The sequence below is a fragment of the Mobula birostris genome, chromosome 23, assembly GCF_030028105.1.
Source record: "Mobula birostris isolate sMobBir1 chromosome 23, sMobBir1.hap1, whole genome shotgun sequence".
Taxonomy (NCBI): Eukaryota; Metazoa; Chordata; class Chondrichthyes; order Myliobatiformes; family Myliobatidae; genus Mobula; species Mobula birostris.
The window spans coordinates 12,262,940-12,290,655 of NC_092392.1; the positions used below are offsets into that span (position 1 = coordinate 12,262,940).

A 27,716-nucleotide genomic window follows, 5' to 3' on the forward strand; every position below is an offset into this window, starting at 1 on the left:
TAATTGTATTATCAAACATGTTTTTCCTATTAATGTACAGTTCTACCTGGAATTACCAAAGGGAACAGAAAGTTCAGTGTCAAGGTAACAGGACTCGTGGGAGGAGTCGCTGCGATATCACTTCTCTTCCTCATCTTTGCACTTGTTCTACTAATACATCATGGAAGAGAATGGAACAGGCATCGCAGACATCGGGACATAGTTGCCATTGAACAAAACTCCAATGTGGTAAGATGTTTAAGTTAAACATTTCTATGGGTGTTGTGTTAAGTAATGCCAACACTTAAAATCTGAATAAAGATGGGATGGAAAATTAGGGAAAACAATCAACCTTGTCTCCAAGGATCCCATGTGCCTTCACCTTGTGGATCAGCCAACCATGAAAGAGCTTGTTGAATGCTTTATTAAAGTCAATACTGACATCATTATTGAGGAGTCAGGCAAGGTTGTGTCTTTTCACCAGACTTATTCAACCTGTATAGTAAAAATATCTTGAGAAGTATCAAAGACATCAAAGGATTCACAACTCGAGGTCATAATATAACTAACATCAGATATGCTGATGACATCGTACTAATAGCTGACTCAGAAACAAGTGGCAGCAGAAAGTAATCGCAGAGGCCTCTCAATCAACACCAAGAAGACAGGAAGATGGTCATCTCCAGAAAGGCAAACATCCCACAATGTGTGATCAAGATCGGAAATACAAACATCAAACAAGTCAACAAATTCAAATATCTTGGCAGCCGAACAACAAGTAATGGCAGGTGTGACACAGATATCAAATACAGAATAGCAATGGCGAAAGAAGCTTTCCAAAAAATGAAGACCATATTAACAGACAGAAAGATGAGCATGTACACTAAAAATAGAATACTGCAGTGCTACATTTATTCTATCCTGACTCATGGAAGTGAATGCTGGATCATTTCTCCAGCAATGGAAAAGAGACTAGAAGCAGCTGAATTATGGTTCTACATGAGAATGTTAAAAATATCATGGACCACACACACATCAAATGAAGAAGTTCTCAGAAGAGCCCAAGCAGTTTGATTGCTCATACCAACAATAAAAGGAGGACAACTCAGATTCCTAGGACACATCATGCGGAAGGATGAACTAGAAAAACTCATACTCTCTGGAAAGATTGAGGGGAGCAAACCTAGAGAAGACCTCGGCTTATGTACATCAAAAGCATAGCCAGGTGGCTACACATCAAGGAAATGGAAGTCATCCAAAAAACGAAGGGTAGATCTATATGGAAAACCATGGTCACCAAAGTCCGCATCAGATATGGTACCTAGACAGACAGACAAACATTATCCACAGCCCTGCTGTCCCCAGTCACCTTCACCACTTTCTCATAAAACCCAACCAGATTCATAAGGCATGACTTCCCCAACACAAATGCTGTAATTTTCCAGATGTAAATAATTCTATCGCTAAGAATCTTCTCCAATAATTTCCTGACCATTGATGTAAGGCTCACTGGCCTGTAACTTCTTGGTTTGTTCCCGTTGCCCTTTTTAAGCAAAGGAACACCACTGGCTGTTCTCCAGTCCTCTGGAGCCTCACCTGTGGCCCTGGCTAGGAGAAAGAGGCAAAAAGGACGGGAGAAGATTTAAAGCAACAGAACAAGAAATAACTTGTCATTGGACAAGGCCAGAACACAAGTACAAGAAGATGAAAGTTCGAAGTAAATTTTATTATCAAAGTACATATATGTTACAATGTACAACCCTGAGATTCATTTATTTGCTGGTATATTCAATGAATCCATACTTGATTCAGCCTATGACGATGATGTCATCAGCAGACTTGAAGATGGCATTCGAGCTGAGCTTAGCTGTAAGTGTAAAGTGAGTAGAGCAGGCAGCTAAGCTCACAGCCTATGTGCACCTGTGCTGATGGAGATCGCGAAGGAGATGTTGTTGCCAGTCCAGTCTGATTGGGGTCTGCAAGTGAGGAAATCCAGGAACCAACTGCACAATGTTTTGATTCTTTTTATAATCTTCATCCTTATCATTCACTTTGCCGATCCCATTATATTCCAGGATCCAATTGCACCAGAAGGTTTTGAGGCCAAGATCTTGAAGCTTATTGATTAGTTTTGAGGGAATGATCGTATTAAATGTGGAACTGTATTCAATAAAGAGCGTTATGATGTATCCATCTTTGCTATCCAGATGTTCCAGGGTTAAATGAAGAGCCAATGAGATGGTCTTCTGGGTTTCATCATCTAAGTTACAGAGAAAGGTTGAACAAGTTGGGTCTTTATTCTTTGGAGCGTAGAAGGTTGAGGGGGGACTTGATAGAGGTATTTAAAATTATGAGGGGGAGAGATAGAGTTGACATGGATAGGCTTTTTTTTCATTTGAGAGTGGGGGAGATTCAAACAAGAGGACATGAGTTGAGAGTTAAAGGGCAAAAGTTTAGGGGTAACATGAGGGGAAACTTCCTTACTCAGAGAGTGGTAGCTGTGTGGAACAAGCTTCCAGCAGAAGTGGTTGGGGCGGGTTCGATGTTGTCGTTTAAAGTTAAATTAAACAGGAAAGGAATGGAGAGTTATGGGCTGAGTGCAGGTCAGTGGGACTAGGTGAGAGTAAGGTTTCGGCACGGACTACAAGGGCTGAGATGGCCTGTTTCTGTGCTGTAATTGTTATATGGTTATATGGAGATCTTCCCTTAAGCTTTGCTGACAATAAACTCCTCACCTGCCTCAGTGATCTCCGTCTCCCAGGAATGTCTACATTGCAGCTCCCAATCCCTCACCATATTCCTCTTGTTCAAGTTCAACCTCATTGTCATTCAGCTATGCACATGTATAAACCTAAACGAAATAATGTTCCCCAGGGACCAAGTACGTACATCACATACAGCACATAAAATAATACTAACAGATATAAAAGTATTCTGTAGATGTATAAGTTGACAGCAAGTGCATATCCAACACAATGTGTATTGAGTGGTAGTAGGGTGTCTGGATGTTTCACTGCCTGGGGGAAGAAGCTGTTACTCATCCTGACAGTCCTTGTTCTTGTTCTGCAGTAGCTTCAGCCTGGTGGTAGGAGGTCAGAGAGACTGTGGAATGAGTAGCTTCTTTCTTTGATTTTCCCTCACTCCCTGACCCTAACACCACAAATACCAACCCGCTCCTCCCAAACTGTGCTTAAGGAGACTGTAGAGCTGTGAACCTGGGTTTGTGTTATTTGTCATCTAAGCTGTTCTCTAGTCCTGTGCAACACTGTACAGTTTCATGTCACTGTTTCCAGGAGTTTGACTAAAATTGGCCAGACAGATAATGCCCTTTGCTTTCTGTGCTGTGTCAAATGACGGAGGCAATCATGGTCTAAACATAATCATAAGACCGTTATTGGCAATCTTCTTCTGCAGAAGTGGTTTGCCATTGCCTTATTCTGGGCAGTGTCTTTACACAATTGGTAACCCCAGCCGTTATCAACAGTTTTTAGGGGTTGCCTGGCGTAACCAGGACTCGTGATATGCACCAGCTGCTCATACGACCACCACCTGCTCCCATGGCTTCACACGACCCTGACTGGCGGGGGAAGGGCTGCACCTTGCCCAAGGGTGACCTGCAGACTAACGGAGGAAGGGAGGGCCTTACAGCTCCTTTGGTGGAGATGTATCTCAACCCTGCCACCCAGCAGATGGAGAGAGTCAACATTAACCCCTTGCTGGGATGGGTATCAAGCCAGAACCCAGGGATAAATTTCCTGAGTTAAACAGTGTATTGTCACAGAGGAGATGCTGTTCTATTAATAAACATAACCTTGTCACACTCCACTGTTTTGTTGGCAACAGATCTTCATTTTGCCCATAATTAGAAGGACTCAGTAACAAGTTTCATCTCAACATTGCTCTGACCATGAATATTTCTGAAAAAGTTACAAATGAATCTAGAAGCTTTGGTTGTGAGGTTGTTCAGACTCAGATTTATTTATCACATGTACTTGCACCCTATAGTGAAATGTATCATTTGCGTTAACATCCAACACACCTAAGGATATGCTGGGGGCAGCCCACAAGTGCCAACAGAGCATGCCCAGCAGAACAACATAGAGCACAACAGGTAACAAATCAACAACAAAACAAGCCCCTTTCCTTCCTTGCAGCAACACACACTTCAACTTGTCCAACTCCAGGACAGGACAGGACCCTGGACCTCCAGTCTCCAGGCTTCAGCCATCAGGATTCAATTTGTGGACTTCTACTCAAACTTCAGTATCAATCCCTGGACCCCAAACTCCAAACTCGCCAACTGACTGGCTCTCGTGCCTCCTGCACACACAGACATCTGGCACCAGGATCTACTGAACTAGGACAGCCTGACATCCATGGATGTCCTCCAACACCCATCCCCATCATTGGCCTTCGAGCATGGAGCAGAGTCCAACATTCCTGATGTCCTTCACCATCTGTCCACATCACTGGCCTTCAAGCACAGAGCACAGAGAAATTCAAACTCATAAATGCTCTGAGAAGGAAGGGGTTAGGATCTTTCAGCAGATCCCTGTTGGTCCCTGTTTCTCCTTCTTCTCTTTTTCATGGAGAAAGTCTCCCACTGGAATCACCATCTCACAATGTACAATGTACACCAATACCAGGGAATAAACAAGATATTGGGTATATTTAAAACAGAAGTGATAGGTTCTTGATCAATAAGAGTGCTAGATTACAGGGAGAAGGGAGGAGAAAGAGGTTGAGGGGGATAATGAAACAGACATGATGGAATGGCAGAGCAAACTTAATAGGTCAAATGGCCTAATTCTGTTCCTTTGTCTTATGGTCTTGGTCTTTTATCTCATTTTCACAGGTTCAAGTAAATATTTTTAATAGAGAAATGTTTTGAATGGGAAATATACAGTAAAATCATATGAAAAGCAACTCATGAGTTAAAGGGTTGTTGCAGCTGACCCTTTTGTTACACTGGAAACGCAGCCATCACTGATTTACATAACATTTTCCTGTGCAACGGTGATAACATTTTGTTCCTTCCCTGGACAGATTTAAATTATTTTACTGTTAAGTTACTTCTCCTTTGAATCTTGTGTACTGTTCCTTTTTGCATATTGGCCAGATCAGAGTTTATTTCCCATGGTTCCTCTGTGTTGTTGATGGCACTTTGTTGATGCAGTTGGTGCCTTCCCAGACCATATCTGCAGGCACATGGGCCAATCCTGCTAGTTTACCGGTGAGAGGAAATGGTGCTGGAAGTCCCCAACATTGACTCCCAACTCCATGAAATCTCAAGGCATCAGGTCAAACATGGACAAGGAAATCTGCTCCTGATGATGAAATATTCTTCTCACTCAAAGTTTGACGAGATTGTAAAAGACAAAAGAAGCACTAAGAGAAGCGAGGGAATGGAATGTACTCTGGTTGGGGGCTTCAATGTTCATTACCAACAATAGACCAGAAACACCACCGACGACTGAGCTGAGACCTAAAGGAAACAGCTGCCAGTGGTGTCCATCGCAGGTGGTGACAACTCCAACATAGGGAGAACTCTGTGTGACTTTGTCCTCACCACCCTACCAAATGGCAGATACGTGCATCCATGGCAGTGTTAGCAGGGGTGGCCACCACACAGTTCTTGAAGAGGCAAAGTCCTGTCTTCACACCAAGGACAACCCCTGTTGTGTTATGGGGTACAATTCTGCTCTATAGGATGGACTGAGAACAGATCTGGCAGATCAGCACTGTGCATCCATGAGACCCAGTGGATGATGAGAAACAGAAGTGTAGTCTACCACCATAGGTTTCCCCACAGCCGGGCATGTCCCTCACTCTACCATTTCAGTTAAGCTTGTGAGTGAAACCTGTATCATTGAGGAATCTCAAGGCCAGTATCATGTCACCGTGTTTCTGAGTGTATTCCACAGATCGATCGAATGGAGACCACGGAACAAATTGCAAAGAGTTCCATAGAATAAAGTTCAGAAGTGAAACCTTCCGCAAGTCAAGTAGTGAATGTAACCTAAACTGGACCAGTTTCCCTGAGTAGATCAAAGAGACCCAGTAAATCCATGGACAGCTGAAATCGATGAATGATAGGAACAAATGAAGCAAAACTACTTTTCAATAAGTGTGAAGCAACGCAGGAAATGTAAACACATGTCATCTACATGCAGCTTTGCACACACGTACAGTGTGGGAGGTTGAGTCAGCAGAACATGAGGAGCTCCTGATACCTGCTTGTGATTCAGTCTTGTCTCTGCATTGACCGAATATGAAGACCATCAGACCATAAGACATAGGAGCAGAATTTGGCCATTTGGCCCATTTAGCATGTTCCCTCATTCCATCATTTCTGATTCATTATCCCTCTCAACCACTTTCTCCTGCCTTCTCCCTATAACCTTTAATGCCTTTACTTATCAAGAAACAATCAACCTCCACTTTAAATATACCCCAATGACTTGGTCTCCACAGATCTCAGTAGCAATGAGTTCCATAAATTCACCACTGTCAAACTAAAGAAATTTCTCCTCATCTCTGTTCTAAAGCAATGTCCTTCTATTCTGAGACTGTGTCCTTTCGTTCTAGTCTCTCCCACTGTTAGGAGCATCCTCACCAATTCCACTCTGTGTAGGCCTTTTAATATTCAGTAGGATTCAAGGGGAATACCCTCTCATACCTCTAAACTCTCGTGAACACAGGTCCAGAGCCATCATATGCTGCTCACATGTTAAGCTTCATTTCCCGGATCTTCCTCACAAAGCTCCTCGATGAAGGAATGTGTGTGCAGAAGTTGGGAAAGACACATTGCTCCGGGTTTGCGGATTCCTGCATCAATCCCACCGCCTTACACACCAGGTGAATATGTGGAGCTTATTGTGTGCTTCCTGCTGCCGAACCAGTCCAATCAAACACAGAAACTGGAGGAAGAGCAGGAACCTAGAGACCTGGAAGTTGTGGGTCACAGAAATGGAGTTGGGATCTCCACCCCAGTAACATGGTCATCACAATATTCTCTCTGATAATATTCATTGATCCCGGTATTATACATTCCCCACAGGCTGGCCAATACGTTACGAAGCCAGTTGCACCTCATCATGTCCTGTCTGACAAAGAGCTCACAAACTGTTGCCCTGGTTTCCACTCCACCCCAATCTCAGCTGGCACTCACAGCAAATGTTTTGCATAGTTATTGGTACAGTTGAAGAGATCAAATTTCCATGTTGCCAATATCTCCACAATCTGGGATCTATACATGTATATGAATATATATCAGGCACACCTCTTTGGACAGCTCAGTGAGAGAGTGGGAGAGAGAGGAGGGACGGCAGCAGAATCTCTTTGGAACCTTCACTCTGATTTTGCACCTTTTGTGCTTCGAGCCGGAGGAACGGAACTCCACTGTGGAGATGCTGCTGCTGCAGTTTCTGTTGCTGAGCACATTGGCCAACAGTGACGGTGAAGGTAGGCTCGGCTGATGCTTCTATTGTTTTCAGATATAAACCGCTGATCAGAATGAGTGTACGGCTGTGGGGTGGACGATGGAATATGGAAATTAGTGGATGGCTGCAGCAGGGAATGTCTGTTGTCTGACACTCTGTCTCAGAGTTATCAAATTGGAGTGTGAGACAGAGATTGTCAAGGACATAGGTCAGGTAGGGATGTCCTGACAGGGACACATCAGAGGAATCACACAGCTCCCATTGAGCTCTGAGCCCTCCCTGTCTCCTGCACTCTGCCATGACCACACTGAACTCACCACAGGTCCCTTCCTCCTCTTCGTGCATGAATGTGTGTGTAACAAGAGACACCCACACAGCACAGGTGTCCACAGGGTCCACGTCACAGGAGGCAACGAACGGCTGGCCCAGTGGCTGAGCCCTCTTCTGCCCTGGTCATACGTGTCCATCTGAGACAGACACAGACAGGAACGCAAGGACAGTGCATCTTTGACATATCACGGTTCCAGATATACTGTGTGTATTATCATGTCCCCCAAAATAGAAACTTGGCAAATGTTAGTGTAATTTCTATTGCCTGTAAATTATAATGTGGGAGGAAAAGTTGCATCGACACCTGCCCTATATAAATTTGTACCATATTGTGTATCGATCTTCAGAATAAACAGCAAAAAAATACCAGACAAGATAGGCTGACAAGGCTCGAATGGAGTGAGGAAGTGATCACTGTCTCTCAGGTTAAAGCACCCCACAATCTAATAGGATTAAAGGGCCACACTCACAGTCCTCATTGACTAGGAGCTTTGTGAGAGATTTCTTGGGTCTGTGGCCTTGGCTGCTGAAGACACAAACACCAATATTGGAGCCATGGAGATCTGGGATGATGAGAGTAGTTGGAGAGTGTAACTCAGCTCCACAAGGAGCGGAGGAGGCAAATGACCAAACTCCGTCTGAAAGGAAAGGTGGGGAAACAGATGAAGGGGAAAGTAAGGGAAGTGTGCATTCATATTCACATTCAACTTTCTCATGAAGGGCAAGGAGGCCATTTGGCCCATTGAGCCTATGTCAGCTCTCAGAACACTCTCATCTGTCCCACCCTGCACCTGTTTTCCATAAGAACACAAGACCACAAGTCAATGGAGCAGAACCGGGCCATTCAGCTCATTGAACCTGGTCCACCATTCAACTGTGGCTAACTTTTTATCCCTCTCAACCCCATTCTCCTGTTTTCTCCCCATAACATTTGATGTTCTGACTAATCAGGAAGTTATCAACCTCTGTTTTAAATATTCCCAAAAACTTGGTCTCTGCAGCTGTCTGTGGTGTTAAATTCCACAGATTCACCACCCTCTGGCTAGAGAAATGCCTCATCATTTCTGGTCTAAAGCAGAATCTTACTATTCTGAGGCTGTGTCTTCTAGTCCCAGACTCCCGCAATTTAGGAAACATCATCTCCATATCCACTCTATCTAGGGCTTCTAATATTCGAGTCTGTACTGGCCCAGAGACATCAAACACGTGTTAACCCTTTCATTCCTGGGATCATTTTCATGAACTTCCTCTGGACTCTCTCCAATCCCAGCACATCCTTTCTCAGAGAAAGAGCCCAAAGCTGCTCACAATACTTGAAGTGCAATCTGAATAATGCCTTATAAAGCCCCAAACTTGCATCCTTGGTTTTATATTCTAGTCCTCTCAAAATTAATGTTAACATTGGATCTGTCTTCTTTACCATAGACTCAACCTGTAAATTAATGATTCGGGTATCCTGCATGAGGACTCCCAAGTCCCTTTGCACCTCTGATTTCTGAATTTTATCCCCATTTAGAAAATCATCTATGCCTTTAGTCCTTCTCCCAAAGTGCATGAGCATACACCGTGACTACACTTTATTCCATCTACCGCTTCTTCACCCATTCTCCGAATTTGTCTCAGTCTTTCTGCAGAAGCCCTGCTTGTTCAACACTCCCTGCTCCTTCTGCTATCTTTGAATTGTCCATAAACTTGGCCACAAAGCCTCCACTCTCTCTACAGTCCATCCTCTTTCTGACCACTCTGACTCCCCTGCACCCTCCCACACTGGGGGCAATTTACTGCAGCCTGTGAGCCAGTCAACCAGGGATTACAGGGTGAGATAAGGTAAAGAACAGGGGGAGTGAAAGGAGCCACAGGAAGGAGTTGTGCCCACAAGGCTCTTTCAGCTCTGTAACTTCTACAAAATTCACCTCAGTAAACAAGGGGTGGGGAGAGAGATGCAGCCTGTGTCTCCCAGCTCCAAGCACCTCTCCCCAGTATGACACGCTCACACACAGACCCACGCACAATTGTCACCAGTCCTGAGGCTGCCTTTACCCTGCATGTCTCAGATCTCCACACATCTTCCCTGGACACACACCCTCAATGAGTTGCTCCGTCAATAAAACCAAGCCAGTGCCTTGTGCTGTGTTCCCTCCTGCACAGCCCACAATCTGACTGATCTCCCTCTTTGCCCTCTCTCTGCATCACCAGCAGTTTTTGATTTTATTTCTGATTTCCTGCATCTGCAGTATTTTGCTTTGTAATCCAACATGTCACTCTCTGTTGGATCCCAAGGATTTCATTATTCTGAACTTAAAACCTAGTGGACTTTGGACAATATTTCCGAAGGTCCAGTTGGAATGCAGTAAACAGCACAGCACATGGACACTGCCTGTTCATTCGTTAGTCAAATACAACCTTCCTTTCACATCTGTGTGACTGACCTTGATTAACTACACCGCTCTAAATGACGAGTTGTGCTGTCACTCAGAACATTTCCCAACACCTTGTCCACTCCCTGTGTCAGGCCGATCAGCCTGCAGTTCCTCGATCTGTCCCTTTCCCCTTTTACAAGAGGTGGGCGGGGGGAGATCACATTAGGTCTATATTAAACAGTAGAGGGGCCACAGCTACAGCTGGTGCTCCTTCCTCCCCTCGAACCCTGACCTTCTGTGTGTCCATCAAGGTCTGGTGTTGTGAAACAGCAAAATCTGTGACTGCTTGTAACTGGCATTTTGGTTATTGTAGTTGGTTTAAATTCTAATTCTCTTTGACTGAAAGGGACAAACAATTCCTTGGTTCTGAAGAGGACTCAGCGGGACCTTGAAAACTATAGACTATTCAGAGGACCTTGTGATGAAAACTGGTTTTATTTTCCTCCTTTAAACTCCTGTTACCGGTTTTTCAGTGACAAAAGGGCATGGATGGCAGCTGAGGTAAGTCCCTGAAACCAGTGATTTCTCTGGAGTCTTTGGATTTTAGGGGAACTCCACATCCAGGAGTTAACACGGTGTGCGTTTCACTACAAAGTGTTTGAAGAACAAGAACTTTGTTTCATGTAACAAGATTACTGAATTTCCAAAATCAATTCGGATAATTTACAGAGGGATGTCAGGAAAATGAAGAATGGTGATTCTCAGCAACAGAAAAATTATTTCTTTTATTTAAAGGAGTTCTGTAATCAGCTCCCACATTCTGGACATCTGGCGTCCGTGATGTCACGCATCCATGACAACTTCATTTCTGACGTGGTCGGTGCTGTGGATGAAAGCAAGCCAAGGTCATGGATTGGCCTGAATGACAGATCACAGGTAAAATTTATGATGATGTGTTACATTCCCACCACAGAAAGAATTACACCTGACATTGTGCAGAGTAACAGGGGTGTAGCAGTGTGGCGGTTAAGTTACTGGGTGTATCCTAATGATCCAGGTACACAATTTTGAATCCCATCGCAGCAGCCGGGAACTTGGATCAAAATAAATAAAATGCAATAAGTCCGGAATAAAACATTACTATCAGAAATAGTCAGAATCAGGTTTATTATCACCAGCATGTGTCATGGTATTTGTTAACTTAGCAGCAGCAGTTCAATGCAATACATAATATAGAAGAAAAAAATAATTAAATGATAATAATTAATAAATAAATGACAGTATACATATATTGAATAAATTAAAAATCATGCAAAAACAAATAATATATATCTAAAAAGTGAGGTAGTGTTCACAGGTTCAATGTCCATTTAAGAATTGGATGGCAGAGGGGAAGAAGCTGTTCCTGAATCGCTGAGTGTGTGCCTTCAGGCTTCTGTATCTCCTACCTGATGGTAATAGTGAGAAAAGAGCATGCCCTGGGTGCTGGAGATCCTCATAAATGGACTCTGCCTTTCTGCATCACTGCTCCTTGATGATGTTCAGGGTTCTCTGTAGGCTAGTACCCGAGATGGAGCCAACTAAATTTACAACCCTCTGCAGTTTCTTTTGGTCCCATGCAGTAGCCCCTCACCCCCCATACCAGACAGTGATGCAGCCTGTCAGAATGCTCTCCGTGGTACATCCACAGACGTTTTTGAGTGTATTTATTGACATACCAAATCTCTTCAAACTCCTAATGGAGTATAGCCGTTGTCTTGCCTTCTTTATAACTGCATCGATATGTTGGGACCCGGTTAGATCCTCAGAAATCTTGACATCCAGGAACATGAAACTGATCATTCTTCCCACTTCTGATCCCTCTATGAGGATTGGTATGTGTTCCTTCGTCTTAACCTTTCTGAAGTCCACAATCAGCTCTTTTGTCTTACTGACATTGAGTGCCAGGTTGTTGCTGCGGCACCACTCCACTGGTTGGCATATCTCACTCCTGTGCACCTTTTCGTCTCCATCTGAGATTTTACCAACAATGGTTGCATCATCAGCAAATTTATAGATGGCAGTTGAGCTATGTCTAGCCACATTGTCATGTGTATATAGAGAGTAGAGCAGTGGGCCAAGCACACACCCCTGAGGTGCGCCAGTGTTGATTGTCAGCGAGGAGGAGATGTTATCACCAATCCACACAGACTGTGGTCTTCCGGTTAGGAAGTCGAGGATCCAATTGCAGAGGGAGGTACAGAGGCCCAGGTTCTGCAACTTCTCAATTAGGATTGTGGGAATGATGGTATTAAATACTGAGCTATAGTCGAAGAACAGCATCCTAACAAAGGAGTTTGTGTTGTCCAGGTGGTCTAAAGACGTGTGAAGAGCCATTGAGATTGCATCTACCGTTGACCTATTGTGGTGATAGGCGAATTGCAATGGATCTAGGTCCTTGCTGAGGCAGGAGTTCAGTCTAGTCATGACCAACCTCTCAAAGCATTTCATCACTGTAGATGTGAGTGCTACTGGGTGATAGTCAGTAAAGCAGCTCACATTATTCTTCTTAGGCACTGGTATAACTGTTGCCCTTTTGAAGCAAGTGGGACCTTTCGCCCATAGCAGTGAGAGGTTCAAGATGTCCTCGAGCACTCCCGCCAGATGGTTGGCACAGGTTTCCAGAGCCTTACCAGGTACTCCATCAGGAACTTCTACCTTGCATGGATTCACCCTCTTTAAATACAGCCTAACATCGGCCTCTGAGGAGAGGGCACAGGGTCATCAGGTGTAGCAGGGATCTTCGCAGCTGTAGTTATATTCTCCCTTTCAAGGCGGGCATAGAAAGTGTCAAGTTCATATGGTAGTGAAGCATCACTGCCATTCATGCTATTGGGTTTCACTTTGTAGGAAATAATGTCTTGCAGACCATTCCAGTGTTGCTATGCATCCAATGTCGCTTCCAACCTCGTTCAAAATTGTCTCTTCACCCTTGAAATAGCCCTTCGTAAATCATACCTGATTTTCTGGTACAGGCCTGGGTTGCCGGACTTGAATGCCACAGACCTAGCCCTCAGCAGACAATGTACTTCCTAGTTCATCTACAGTAAGTCTTTGTGGACACACACTCATCCACAGAGGTTCTAATGAAGTCAGTAACAACTGCAGCGTACTCATCCAGGTTCGAAGATGAATCCCTGTAAACGCAAGTGCTACACCTGTCCCTACACCTCCTCTCTTGCCACCATTCAGGGCCCCAAACAGTACTTCCAAGTGAGGCAACGCTTCACTTGTGAGTCTGTTGGGGTCTCCTATTGCATCCGGTGCTCCAGGTGCGGCCTCCTCTACATCGGTGAAACCCAACGCAGATTGGGGGACCGCTTCATCGAGCACCTCTGCTCCGTCCGCCAAAACAGACAGGATCTCCCAGTAGCCACCCACTTCAACTCTGCTTCTCACTCCCATTCAGATATGTCCATACATGGCCTCCTCTACTGCCATGATGAGGCTAAGCTCAGGTTGGAGGAGCAACACCTCATATACCGCCTAGGTAGTCTCCAGCCCCATGGTATGAACATAGAATTCTCCAACTTCCGGTAATTCCCTCCCCCTCCCTTCCCCTATCCCTATCTCACTCTGCCCCCCCCCCAGCTGCCTACCACCTCCCTCTTGGTTCCGCCTCCTTCTACTACCCATTGTGTTTTCCCCTATTCCTTCCTCACCTTTCCTGCCTATCTCCTCCATGCTTCCCCTCCCCGACCTCTTTATCTTTCCCCTTACTGGTTTTTCACCTGGAACCTATCAGCCTTCTCCTTCCCACCCTCCCCCCACCTTCTTTATAGGGCCTCTGCCCCTTTCCCCTACAGTCCTGATGAAGGGTTCCGGCCCGAAACATCGACCAATCTTTTCCACAGATGCTGCCCGACCTGCTGAGTTCCTCCAGCAGCTGTGACTGTTTCCCTGACTACAGTCCAGTCCACTGATTCAAAGCAGTCCTGTAGGCACTCCTGTGCTTCCCTTGTCCAAACCTTCTTGGTCCTCACTGCTGGTGCTGCAGTCTTCAGTCTCTGCCTATACACAGAGAGTGGAAGTAGAGCCGGGTGATCAGACTTCCCGTGTGGAATAGCACGGTAGGCATTCTTAATGGTGGTGTAGCAATGGTCCAGTGTGTTGTTTCCTCTGGTATTGCAAGTGATCTGTTGATGGTAATTGCTTAGTGATTTTTTCAGACTTGTCTGATTAAAATCCCTGGTTCTAACATCCTAATATTAATTGTCATTGTGGCTCTGTAGTTACTGCAACTAGTGATTCTGAGATTCACTGTTCTGTATGTTGGTAACTTATTTTAGAGTTAGGATATGTTCCCAGATTGATGTGGCTGGGCTCACTCTGTGCTGGAACTCCCTGTGTGGACTGGGCAACATGCCTGTCCCATCGGAGATAAATTAGACCCTTCCCATTCCGTGACCTCACACAGTGGGGACAGAATCCAGAATCTCTGGGGCTGGAACTTTGATAACTGTTTTAATTCCGGAACCTGGGAATTTCACACTGGTGTGTATTCTGATATCTGTAGTGTTTGTGGAATGAGGGTGTCCCCTGCACGTGGAGTACAGAAACAGGACACTTGGCCCACGGAATCCGTGGTAATGTTGCTGCTCCTCAGGAGCCTCCCCCCCCCCCATCCAAACCCATCAACACTTCCATCTGTTCCTTTCTCTATCTACCCTCTCTTAAGTGCATCTGTGCTCTTTAATTACTTGTGGTCCAGAGCTCCACCTGCCCACCAAACCCAAGTCAAGAAGATTTACATCTGTTCTCTCTTTGATTTATTGGTGAATATTTTACATTTATCACCAGTAAACCTAGTTTCACAGACAAGAGAAAATATCCTCTTCACATCCACCCAATAAATCCTTCATAGCGAGGATGACCCTTGGCTGCTCACACCTCAATCTTCTCTCTTGTGGAGAAAAAGCCCCAGCCTGTTGGATTTTCCTTGCCTCCGTGTTTTGTGATCAGTTCACTGCTCCAATGCCTCTCAGTTCTTTTAACAGTGAAATGGAACAGTTCACAGTACAGGTGGTCTGGTCAGACCAGCATTACAGAGTTATAGGATTAGAGAACAATACTGCAAGGATTCAGGCTCCTCTAGCTCAACTAGTCCATGTCAACCATGGTGCCCACCCAGCTGGTCCCAATTTCCTCAAAGTTCCATCCATGCCTGTAGCTGTTCAAGTTCTTCTTAAAAGATACCATTGTACCTTCCTCAGCTACTTCCTCTGGCAGCTAGTTCCACATACCACTACCCTTTGTGTGAACGTATTGTCTCTCAGCTCCCTGTTAACACCCCATCTCCAATTCCCATTTGGTTTTGTAGTCTGTGTCCATTCATGTGCAGTTATTTTAACTTCTTCTGTCATTTGTTCCTCTGCTGTTTATGAGATCAGTCTGTGTATTTGTGCTCAATGACTCATTGTCTGCGTTGTCATTATTCCTTCTCCCTGACTTTTACTCTCAGATCCAGTTTCTTTGTTCCAAGGATTCTGTTACTTCCACCAGATTTCTCCCACCCTGACAGTCTGTCACTTAAAATCTCATTCACTGCCCTGTTTGACTTGACTGCTCGTATTCTGGTCTCAATCTCGCTCAGGCCCAGGTTACTCAGCGTTCCCACAGAAATAATCACTGATTTATGTCCCACAGGAAGGGGATTTCACATGGATTGACGGATCTTTGTACAGTTACCGAAACTGGGCTCAGAATGAACCTAATGATCATGGACACAATGAAGACTGTGTGACCATTCATCATTCAGGTAAGTGTAACAGTGAGAGAAATGTTATTGTCTTTGAAGTCCATTTCAGACACAGTGTTGAAGAGGCCTGTCACCACAGAAGGAACAAACCAGCCCCATGCTCAGCTGAACTGGGCTCATTACCCAGCAGTTAGAGGAGGATAAATGGGGTGTAATGCAGGGACAGGGGAACAGTCAGTGTATGAAAATGAAACCAAAAACAGACAATGCTGGGAATCTGAGATAAAACCAGCAAATTCACAAAAATCAGCAGGTCAGGCAGCGTCTATAGAGAGAACAACAGAGTTAAAATTTCACAATGAAAACCCTTAGGTTCAACTCACTGTGAGCTTGCAGGTGGAGCAATGTACAAGGGATGTAATATCAGGTTTGTGTCACTGCAGATAAAGAAACTCAAAGAACAAAGTTCAGAGTAAATTTAATGTCAAAGTGCATATATGTATGTCATGATAAGCCACCCTGAGATTCATTTGCTTGTGGGCATTCACAGTAAATCCAAATAAAACCAATAGAATCAATGAAAACTTACACACAAAGACAGACAACCAATGTGCAAAAGACAATGAATTGTGTAAATACAAAAGAAACAAAGAACCAAATAATAATGGGAGGTAAATAGTAATAAATAATATTGGATCATGAGTTGTAGAGTCGTTGAAAGTGATTTTGTGGGTTGTGGTATCAGTTCAGTGTTGGGGTGATTGAAGTTATCCAGTCTGGTTCGGGAGCCTGATGGTTGAGGTGTAATAACTGTTCCTGATGGTGTGAGACCCAAGGCTCCCATATCTTTTTCCTGATGGCAGCAGCAAGAAGAGAGCATGTGGGGGTCCTTAATAATGGAAGCTGTTTTCCTGCAACAGCACTCCCTGTAGATGTGCTCGGTAGTGGAGACAACATTGTGTGTGACTGGGCTGTATCCACTACCTTTTGTAGGCTTTTTCATTCAAGGGCACTGGTGTTTCCATTCCAGGCAACCAGTCAGTATGCTTTCTATCATGAACCTATAGAAGTTTGTCAAAATTTTAGATAACATACTGAATCCTCACAAACTTCTAAGAAAGTAGAGGTGCTGCCATGCCTTCTTTGTAATGGCATTTATCTGCTGGCCTGCAGGACACTTTCTTTGAAATGATAACACCAAGGAATATAAAGATCTCCACATCTGATCCCCTGATGAGGACTGGCTCGTGGGCCTCCAGTTTCCTTCTCATAACATAAAGGAAAAATAAAACTTTTCACAGTGAAATGCAAACCAGAAATTGAAGCCAGAAATATTATGTTCATCTTCTGCATTCCAGAGGTTCCTCATTCTACTCCCATTTGGAGGTCCATGAAATGGTGAGGGTTCAGTTTATCTCTGATGGGGCAGAGTTGTTGTCCAGTTCACACAAAGAGTTCCAGCCCAGAATGAGCCCAGCCACTTCAAACTGGAACAATCCAAATGCCCAGTGAATATTGTGAGGTGTCAGGTTTCAGCAACACACACTCTGACTGCACATGGACCATAACAAGTGACTCCCTTTATTTACGAGGCAAACTCATGGATCAAGGTCAGGAAATATTCATGGCCTACAGACACTGACTCAAAAAGAGAAAACATTAAGATTAAACAAAAAACAGAAAATGCTGGAAATGCTCATCAGATCAGGCAGCATCTGTGAACAGAGAAATAATGTTTCCATGCATGACTTTCCTGTTTCTCTCTCCCCACATGCTGCCTGACCTCCTGAGTATTTTCAGAATTATTTTCAGATTTTCGGCATCTGCACATTATGCTTGTAGATTAACAGGTCAATGTTGGATTCCTTTTCTCTGCTTCAAGGTGAGAAACGTTGGAATGATTTGTTCTGTGAAGACGATGAAAGTTTTGTTTGTGCCTACGAACTTCACTGTATTTAGAAGACTCCAGAACCGTCCACTCATCATTTCCAGTGGTTGATTCAGTGCCTTGATTTCTTCGTTACCACTGCCTGTGGTGACTGTACTCGTTTAGTTTCTCAGCCAATAATAAAGAGAATTGCATCCTAAGCTGTGTGTTTGTTCCTGTGTGAGTCTAGTTTCCAGCAGCTTTCCTGTCCCACTGTTGCTCCCTCCCCACCTCTGCACTCAGTGCTGAACTGAGGAGAATTCAGCACAGACTTCGCAAAATTAACCCTCCCTTTGTCCGCACTTGGTGTGTTGGGTCCAGACCACCGCACGTGGAAGTGAAATCAAGGATCTGAGGAGGACACAAAGGGGATTTACTGGAATAATTGCAGGGAATGAGATTTTACAACACTGTGATGAGGCTGCAGAAGATAAAATGGGCCCATAAATACCTTCGCACAATTGCATGAAACCTCTGTTGTCTGTTTAAAATTCAACTCAACCAACTGTTTGTCAATTTTGCAAACAATTCCTGGTTTTTGGCATTTGTCTAGATACAGTATAATCTGATAGAACACAAACCTTGTCCAAGTGCCTCATCAATCTGATGAGGGATGGCATCAGAGAGGTGAGGAATTGACTAAAATGACAATGAGAGTGAGAGAGACGGTGGGAATAACTCAGCATTAAACCCACCTAACCCATGTAGTTTCTATTTAGTTACTGAACTGACATTCAGCTCTTCAAAGTCAGTCAGTAAACTACATGACATTGTGGTTTACATATTTACTCAACATCAAGTTTATTGTCATGTGCATAAGTACGGTGAACTACAGATACAATGAAAAACTTGCAGCAGCATCACAGGCGTGTAGATTCAGGCAACACACAGAACATACATCATTCATAACTCATGTGTAAATTATAAATAAACCAAACCTCAATTATACAAGACAGTGAAGAAAATGGCTGTGCAAAACAAGACATTAGTGAAACAATCACAATCAGAAACAGGCCCATGGTGGTTTAAGCGATGGTCCATAGTGTCCCATTGCTGAGGTAGTATTCGGGTAGTTTAGATCGGTTCCAGACTCTGTCGGTTGTAGGACAGTAACCGTTCCTGAACCTGGTGGTGTGGCCCTTCAGACGTTTGCATCTCTTGCTTGACTTTACCAGCAAGCAGAGGTCATTGCCTGGATGGTGAGGATCTTTATTGGTAGATGTTGCTTTCTTCAAGCAGTGCCTCAAGTCGATGGTTTCAATGATAAGGACGGCTGTGTCCACTTCTCTCTGTTGTGAGTTGTGGATATAGCTCAGCACTTCAGGGAAACTACCTCCTCACCATGGAGTCTGTCTACACTTTTCACTGCCTCAGTAAAGCAGCCAGCATAATCAAAGACACCACCCACCCCACACATTCTCTCTTCTTCCTTCTTGTAGCCTTGCACCTTATGGCCTGCCTGCACTGAACTTTCTCTGTAACTGGAACTGGTTTATCAAGGTACACTGAAAAGTTTGTCTTGTACTGCTGTTCATATCCATCAAATCATTACACACTGCATTGAGGAGGAACAAAGCAAAACAGTAACAATGCAGAATAAAGTGTAAAAGCTGCAGAGAAAGTGCAGTGCCAGTAAACAAAAAAGTGAAAATTCATAACAAAGTAGATGTGAGTTCAGGAATACAAGGAATCCATTCGGGAGTCTGATAACAGTGGGACAGAAACTGTCCTTGAGCCTGGTGGTCTGTGCTTTCAGGCTTCTGTATCTTCTGCTAAATAGGAGAGGAGAGAAGAGAGAATGTGTGGGATGGGTGGGGTCTTTGATTAAGCTCACTCTTTACTGAGGCTGTAAGTAGTATAGACGGAGTCAGAGGGGAGGCTGGTTTCTGTGATGCACTGAGCTGTGTACACAACTCTCTGCAGTTTCTTGCAGACACATTCAGAGCTGTTGCCATACATGGCCAATATGCATCCAGGTAGATCCTTTCCCCTGCCTCCCTCTATTCTGAAAGAGTAGAGTGGCTTTTGCAAGTCTCCAATCCTCCGGAACCATTCCAGAATCTCGTGATTCTTGAAAGATCATTATTAAAGCCTCCTCAGTCTCTTCATCCACCTCTTTCAGAACCCTGTTGTACTGTTCATTTAGTCCAAGTGACTTATGGGACCTCAAATCCTAAGAACTTTCTACGGGGGCACAATTGAGAGCATCCTGACTGGCTACGTCACTGCCTGGTATGGGAACTGTACCTCCCTTAATCGCAGGACTCTGCAGAGAGTGGTGCGGACAGCCCAGCGCATCTGGAGTTGTGAACTTCCCATGATTCAGGACATTTACAAGGACAGGTGCGTAAAAAGGGCCCGTAGGATCATTGGGGACCCAAGTCATCCCAACCACAATCTATTCCAACTGGGAAACAATACCGCAGCATAAAAGCCAGGACCAACAGGGTTCGAGACAGCTTCTTCCACCAGGCCATCAGACTGATGAACTCACGCTGAATAGAGTGTACTCTATATTACATTAACTGTTCTATTTATTGTAAATTACTATGATTGCACATGGCACATTTAGATGGAGACATAACATAAAGATTTTTACTCTTCATGTACGTGAAGGATGTAAGAAATAAAGTCAATTCAATTCAATTATCTGCCTTCAGACCTTTCAGCTGCCCAAGCACCTTCTTCATAGTAATAGCAACTACATTCACATCTGTCTTCTGACATTCTCAAATTTCTGACACACTGCTAATGTCTTTCACAGTGAAGATTGACACAAAATACTTAATAAGTTTATGCACCATTCCTTTGTCTCTCATTTCTACCTCTCCAGTGTCATTTTACAGTGGTCCAATATCCACTATTGTCTCTCTTTTGTGCTTTATACATCTGAAAATACTACTGGTATCCTCTTTGATATAATTGGCTAGCTTACCTTTGTATTTTATCTTTTCTCTCCTTTTTTTTCCAGTTGTGTTCTGTTGATTTTTTAAGCTTCCCAATCCTCCAACTTCCCAGAAATTTTTGCTCTATTATATGCCCTCTCTTTTCCTGAACCTTCTGAATTCCTCCCAGTACACTCACTGAAGCATACTTCAGTATACTCACTTTGAAATCCCCACATATGCAACTGGCTCTGGGCTCCCCTTTCCTGATCACCAGGACAATGGGTGTGGCCCAATTGGTCCACTTAACCTTGAAGAAAATTCCAGATGCCTCCATCCTCTGAAGTTCAAGATCCACTTTTGGACATTGTGTGTAAGGCACTGGATGCGCTTTATGGAATCTTGGTGTTGCTGCTTCATTCTATTCAATCCTGGCCTTCATGTCTTTGAGTTTACCAATACCCTTCTCCAACACCTTCTCATTAGCATTAAGCAGCCGTGACAGCCTCTGGTTAGTGTTACATTGATAGCTCTGATTGTGTGCAAGTCTAGTTGGATTTTTTTTTCAACATTCACATCAAAAAAGTGCTGGTCCTCCATTTTTCAACACATGCAGCTCTAACTGTTGTTTTTGGCCTCCATATCAGATTTATTTTCAGTTTGCTTTTGGGAGACACCTTTTCACCAATGTAGCTCTTTAGCATCACTGAGGTCTTCTCTAATGGGAGCTTAGAGAACAGTCTGTTGTAGTCAGCCTCTGAAATTGTAGACAAAGCTTACTATGTATCCATCCAAACACGAGGAAATCTGCAGATGCTGGAAATTCAAGCAACACACATCAAAGTTGCTGGTGAACGCAGCAGGCCAGGCAGCATCTCTAGGAAGAGGTACAGTCGACGTTTCGGGCCGAGACCCTTCGTCAGGACTATATGAAGGAAGAGCTAGTAAGAGATTTTGACTAACTGAGGGAAGAGCTAGTAAGAGATTTTGATTTCCTAGAGATGCTGCCTGGCCTGCTGCATTCACCAGCAACTTTGATGTGTGTTGCTATGTATCCACCTCCATTTTCAGTTTTACACCAGACACATCTATTGTGATCCAGATGATTTTGTGATCTGCTTCAGTAATACAATGTAATTCTGGGCATGACAACTCACCTTTGTCAGACTCTGTGTTGCCTGATTTTGTTTCACATTCAGTCATTTTATGCTTTGCTTAGTTTTGTGATTGAAACTTTTCACTTGGTTGCTCTTTTTGTCTGCCTTGCACACTCTGTCTATGAGACCTTGTCTGTGATACTTGCTGCAAACTTTTTTTGGAATCAACAGTCATTTGCATCATGGGAGGATTTGCCACATCAATACCATTTTGGCTTTTTGCACTATACAGGGACATACTGTGCATTTCACATTTTAACCTCTTTTCCATAGTTCTTCTGCATCCTTTGCTGCAGTCCCTAACAATATTGCAATGGTCAATGCCTGTTCTGAGGTAGGGTCTCTTTCTGATAGTAGCCTCGTTTGAGTGCTTTGACTATGCATGAAAGATACAAGCCTGTCTTTTAATGTATCCAAAATTCTATCTCTGAAGTCACAGTGTTGGGAAAGTTTACGCAGTTCTATCATGTATTCAGCAATGGTATCATTTTTTGACTGGTTCCTTCCATAAAATCTAAATCTCTCAGTTATTACCAGCTGTTTAGTGCTCAAGTGATCTTGAAATTTTTTCAATTTTGTCAAACATCTTGCTTGCTGGCATTTCAGGGTTTGCTAAATTGCATAAAAGACTGTATGTCCTAACACCCATTAAGCTAAGAAGTAAGGGGCTTTCTTTTCCTTATCCATGTTGTTCACATGGATGAGAAAAAGAAAGTGCAGCTCTCTCTGTATACGAATCCCAGTCTTCATTAGCACTATCAAATTCATCAACTTACCTGACCAAAGCCATTGCCAAATTACTTTCACTTGAACTTTGCTAGGTGTGAGTGTTTCATTGTGTACTGTGCACTGTTACTCATGTGTCCCTTTGTTAGCGTCCGTGATGGCTTTCTCCATACAATTTAACTCTTTCTTCTTGCAGTCTCGTCCTGTAACTGTCAGTGGAGTTGGTGATATTCTCTGGCATTCAGGTTCATACTCATTACCAATCTGTTGTGCCTGAGCAACTACATATCAATTACATTAAACCACACATGTAGGAGATGGCTTTAACTGGTGCATAGAGAGACCAATGCGCTTGCATGGTCAACACTCCATACATAATGCTAAGGGGAGTCATTGCTCTAAAAGAAACAGGTCTATACATTACAGCCCGAATCAAATCCAGTTCATTATACAACACCCAAAGCAGAATTGCCTTTCCCCTAGTGGGCTCAACTACAAGCTGTTCTAAAAAGACATCACATAGGCATTCCGCAAATGGGATCCAATACCAACCTGATTTTTCCAATTTACCTGCTAATTGAAATCCTCCCATGACTATCATAATATTGCCTTTTTTACATGCCTTTTCTGTCTCCCATTGTAATTTGTATCCTACATGTTGGCTACTGTCTGGAGGCCTGTATATAACTCGCATCAGGGTCTTTTTACCCTTGCAGTTTCTTAACTTTACCCACAAGTATTCTACATTTTCCAATCCTTTGTCACTCCTTTCTTAGGATTTAATTTCATTTTTTTACCAACAGAGCCACTGCACCCCTCTGCCTACCTGCCTGTCATTTTGATACTCATCTACTATCCGAACCCTGTACTCTGGATGTGATCACCTCTTTAAAGTCTCATCTATAGTATCTTCGGCTTTTTGAATGATCCTGAGTACATCCAACTCCAGCTCCAACTCCTTGACTGGTCAATCAGGCTCTGAAGTTGGGCACACTTACTGCAGATGTAGTCATCAGGGAAATCTGTCTTATATGTACTATATGTGCTTTGTGCTGTGTGTGACTGTTGGTTCTGTGTTTTGTACCTTGGACCTGGAGTAATGCTGTTTCATTTGGCTGTAGCCATGAATGTTTGGATAACAATTGAACTTAAACTTTGTACTTTGAGACATTGCATTCCATAGCGGGAGAGAGAGTTCAAAAGAAGCGAGTGGGGGCGGTTCGGACATTCCGCGAATCACAGTTCCAAGGTGGCATTGGATTGTGCATAATTAGGCTCTTGGCACAGGCCAATAAAATGAATATAGGATTAAGCAGAGTTGCCATCATTGGAGCACCACTGTGAGAGTGGGCCAGTGTTAGAATGGGGAGAGAGTTCAGGTATTGGCTCATAACCATTTCAGCGAGACATGGCGAATACTATACAAAAGTTTTTTTTATTTTTCCTTCTTAAAGCAAATACACAAAATGTTGGAGGAACTCAGCAGGTCAGGCAGCCTCCACGGAACTGAATAAGCAGCCGACGTTTTGGGCCGATATCCTTCATCAGGACTGGAATGAAAGGGGGAAAATGCCAGAATAAATAGGTGTGGGGAGAAGGAGGAGGACAGCTAGAAGTTGATAGATGAGCCAGGTGGGTAGGAACAGTAGAGGTCTGGGGAGGAGAGTGGACCGCAGGAGAAAGGGAAGAAGCAGGGCACCAGGGGGACGTGATAGGCAGGTGAGAAGAAGTAAGAGGCCAGAGTGGAGAATAGAAGAAGAGGGATTTTTTTTATCAGAAGGAGAAATCGCTATTCATGCCATCAGGTTAAAGGCCACCAGACGAAATATAAGTTGTTGCTTCTCCACCCTGAGGGTGGCCTCATTGTGACACAAGAGGAGGCCATGGACCAACATGTTGGAATGGGAATAGGAATCAGAACAAAAATATTTGGCCACATGGAAGTTCTGCTTAAGGAAGTGGTCCCCGAATTTACGACTTGTCTCTCCAATGTAGTGGAGACCGCATTGGAAGCACCAGATGCAATAGACAATCCCAGCAGATTTGCAGGTAGTGTGATGCCTCAAATGAAAGGACTGTTGTGGCCCTGAAGGGAAGTGAAGGAGGAGGTGAATGGTCAGATGTAGAACCTTGGCCGCTTGCAGGGATAAGTGCCAGGACGGAGATTAGTAGGGAGGGACAATGAACAAGGGAATCATGGAGGGAGCGATCCCTGCAGAAAGTGGAGAGGACTGAGCAGGTAAATTTATGTTTGGTGGTAGGAACCATTTGGAGATGGCAAAAGTTTCAGATAATGATGTGCTGGATGTGGAGGTTCATCGGGTTGTTGGTAAGGACAAGAGGAACTCTGTCACTGTAAAGGCAGTGGGAAGATGGGTTGAGCACGGATGTTCAGAAATGGAGGAGATGCTGGTGAGGGCAGCATCAATGGTGGAGGAAGGGAAACCTGTTTCTTTAAAGGAGAACATCTCTGATGTCCTGGAAATGAAAGCCACATCCTGGGAATAAATGAGGTAGAAATTAATGAACTGGGAAGACAGGCTGGGTAGAGGTCAAGATAACCGTAGGTTTCAGTAGCTTTATAAAAGATGTCAGTTCATAGCTTGTTTCCAGAGATGGAGACAGAGCAATTGAGAAAGGGGAGGAAGGTGTCAGAAATGGGCCAAGTGAACTTAAGGGCAGGGTGGAGGTTGGAGGCAAAGTTAGTGAACTTGACAAGCTCAGCATTGGTGCATGAAGCAGCATCAATGTAACGGAGGACGAGTTGGGAAGCTTTACTGGTGCCCATGGCTACCACTTGAGTCTAGAGAAAGTGGTAGGAGGCAAAAGAAAAATTGTTGAGGGTGAGGACCAGTCCTGTCAGATGGAGGACAGTAGTGGTACAGGGGAGCTGGTTAGTTCCTTTGTTGAGAAAGAAGTGGAGGTCTTTGAGGCCTTCTTGATGAGGATAGAAATATAGAAGGCCTGGAGGTCCATGGTGAAATGAAGTGGTCTGGGCCAAGGAACTGAAAGTTAGTGAGGAGATCAAGAGCATGAGAAGAGTCATGTAACTGGGAAGGGACTGAACCAAGGGTGATAGAATAGAGTCCACGGATGAGGACATGTGTACATTGAGGCAGGAGCAGGCAGAGACAGTGGGTCGACGTGGACTGTTAGGTTTGTGGATCTTGGGTAGGAGGGAGAAGTGAACAGTGCAGAGTAAGGGAACTATGAGCTTGGTGACAGTGAATGGGAGTTCTCCAGAGTTGATGACCTTGATAGTGGAATGCTCTTCTTGCAGGATGTGGGAAGGCAGGGAGACCTCCAGTGTCTCTGACAACTACACCTCCAATAAGTACATCCATCTGCAGCTTCTTTCAGGCCATGTTTTGGAAACGGACCTGGAACTGGATGAACTCCAGATCATTATGGGTTGAACTGCATCTGCCACTTTACAGCCCAGTTCTGCATCCTATCGATATCCCGCTGTAACTTCTGACAACCCACCTGACTATCCAGAACACCCCCAACTTTTGTGTCATAACAAACTTACTAACCCACCCTTCTACTTCCTCATCCAAGTCATTTATAAAAATCACAAAGAGAAGGGGTCCCAGAACAGATTCCTGTGGAACACCACTGGTCACCAACCTCCATGCAGATGACAAACCATCTACAACCACTCTTTGCCTTCTGTGGGCAAGCCAATTCTGGATCCAGAAATCAAAGTCTCCTTGGATCTCATGCCTCATTACTTCCTGAATGAGCCTGGCATGGGGAACCTTATCAAATGCCTTACTGAAATCCATGTACACTACATCCACTGCTCTACCTTCATCAATGTGTTTTGTTACATCCTCAAAGAATTCAGTCAGGCTCATAAGGCATGACCTGCCCTTGACAAAGCCATGCTGACTATCCCTAATCAGATTATGTCTCCCCAAATGCACATAAATCCTGCCTCTCAGGATCTTCTCCAACAAATTGCCCACCACTGGTCTATAATTTCCTGGGTTATCTCTACTCACTTTCTTGAACAAGGGAACAACATCTGCAACCCTCCAATCCTCTGGTACTTCTCCTGTTCCTATTGATGATGCAAAGATCATTGCCAGAGGATCATAAATCTCCTTCCTCACTTCCCACAGTAGGCCTGAGGTATATCTCGTCTGGTCTTGGTGACTTATCTAACTTAATGCTTTTCAAAAGCTCCAGCACATCCTCTTTCTTAATGTCTATATGATCAAGCATTTCAGTCTGCTTTAAGTCATCCCCACAATTGCCAAGGTCTTTACTCTAGTGAATTCTGAAGCATAGTATTCAATAAGTACCTCCACTACCTCCTGACAACCTCCAGCCCATCCAAAACTGTTTGCCCTAAGAAGATGCCCATCAATATTTAGACATCCTTTAGTCTCGTGAGACCATGGATTTGCGCCTTGGAAGGCTTCCAGGGCGCAGGCCTGGGCAAGGTTGTATGGAAGACCATCAGTTGCCCATGCTGCAAGTCTCCCCTCTCCACGCCACCGATGTTTTCCAAGGGAAGGGCACTAGGGCTGATACAGCTTGGCACCGGTGTCATCACACAGCAATGTGTGGTTAAGTGCCTTGCTCAAGGACACAGCACGCTGCCTCGGCTGAGGCTTGAACTAGCGACCTTCAGATCACTAGACTGACACCTTAACCACTTGGCCACGCACCAGTCAATATTAGGAAAGTTAAAATCACCAATCACAACAACCTTATTATTGCACTGTTCCGGAATCTGCTCCTCAATGTCTCTGTTACTACTGGAGGTTCAAAAAAAACCCAGTAGAGTTATTGCCCCTTTCCTGTTTCTGACTTCCACCCTCATTGACTCAGTAGACAATCCCTCCATAATTTCCTCCTTTTCTGCAGCTGTGATGCTACCCCTGATTAGCAATTCCACACCCCCACTTCTCTTGCCTCCATCCTTGTCCTTTTTGAAGCATCTAAAGCCCGACACACTCAGCAGCCATTCCTGCCCCTGAGAGATCCAAGTCTCTGTAGTGGCCACATTGTCATAGTTCCACGTATTGATCCACACGCTAAGTTCATCTGCCCTGATTATGATACCCTTGCATCAAAATAGACACATCTCAAAGCATCTGGTTGAGTGCATTTTGTTCTATCGTCTAACTATCCTTCCTCACAAACTCCCTACAAGCCGCCT

At 44.2% G+C, this 27,716-nt stretch overlaps 1 protein-coding gene across 14 annotated transcripts in view; it reads left to right on the top strand.

The window, feature by feature from the left end:
* The window catches only part of LOC140186896 (lectin-like), a 93,532-nt gene that overhangs the window by 23,662 nt on the left and 42,154 nt on the right, over positions 1–27,716 (top strand). For 12 of the 14 annotated variants that reach the window (XM_072241629.1, XM_072241628.1, XM_072241633.1 and 9 more), the window contains 6 exons: positions 41–228; positions 6,681–6,837; positions 10,518–10,672; positions 10,907–11,047; positions 15,797–15,908; positions 17,731–17,927. In XM_072241629.1, the coding sequence (XP_072097730.1) occupies positions 6,750–6,837; positions 10,518–10,672; positions 10,907–11,047; positions 15,797–15,908; positions 17,731–17,807 (573 nt within the window). In that variant the 5' untranslated portion in view covers positions 41–228; positions 6,681–6,749 and the 3' untranslated portion in view covers positions 17,808–17,927. Of the gene's footprint in view, positions 1–40; positions 229–6,680; positions 7,444–10,517; positions 10,673–10,906; positions 11,048–15,796; positions 15,909–17,730; positions 17,928–27,716 lie in introns of those variants that run through there. The other 2 variants (XM_072241641.1, XM_072241642.1) reach the window with 2 other exon arrangements.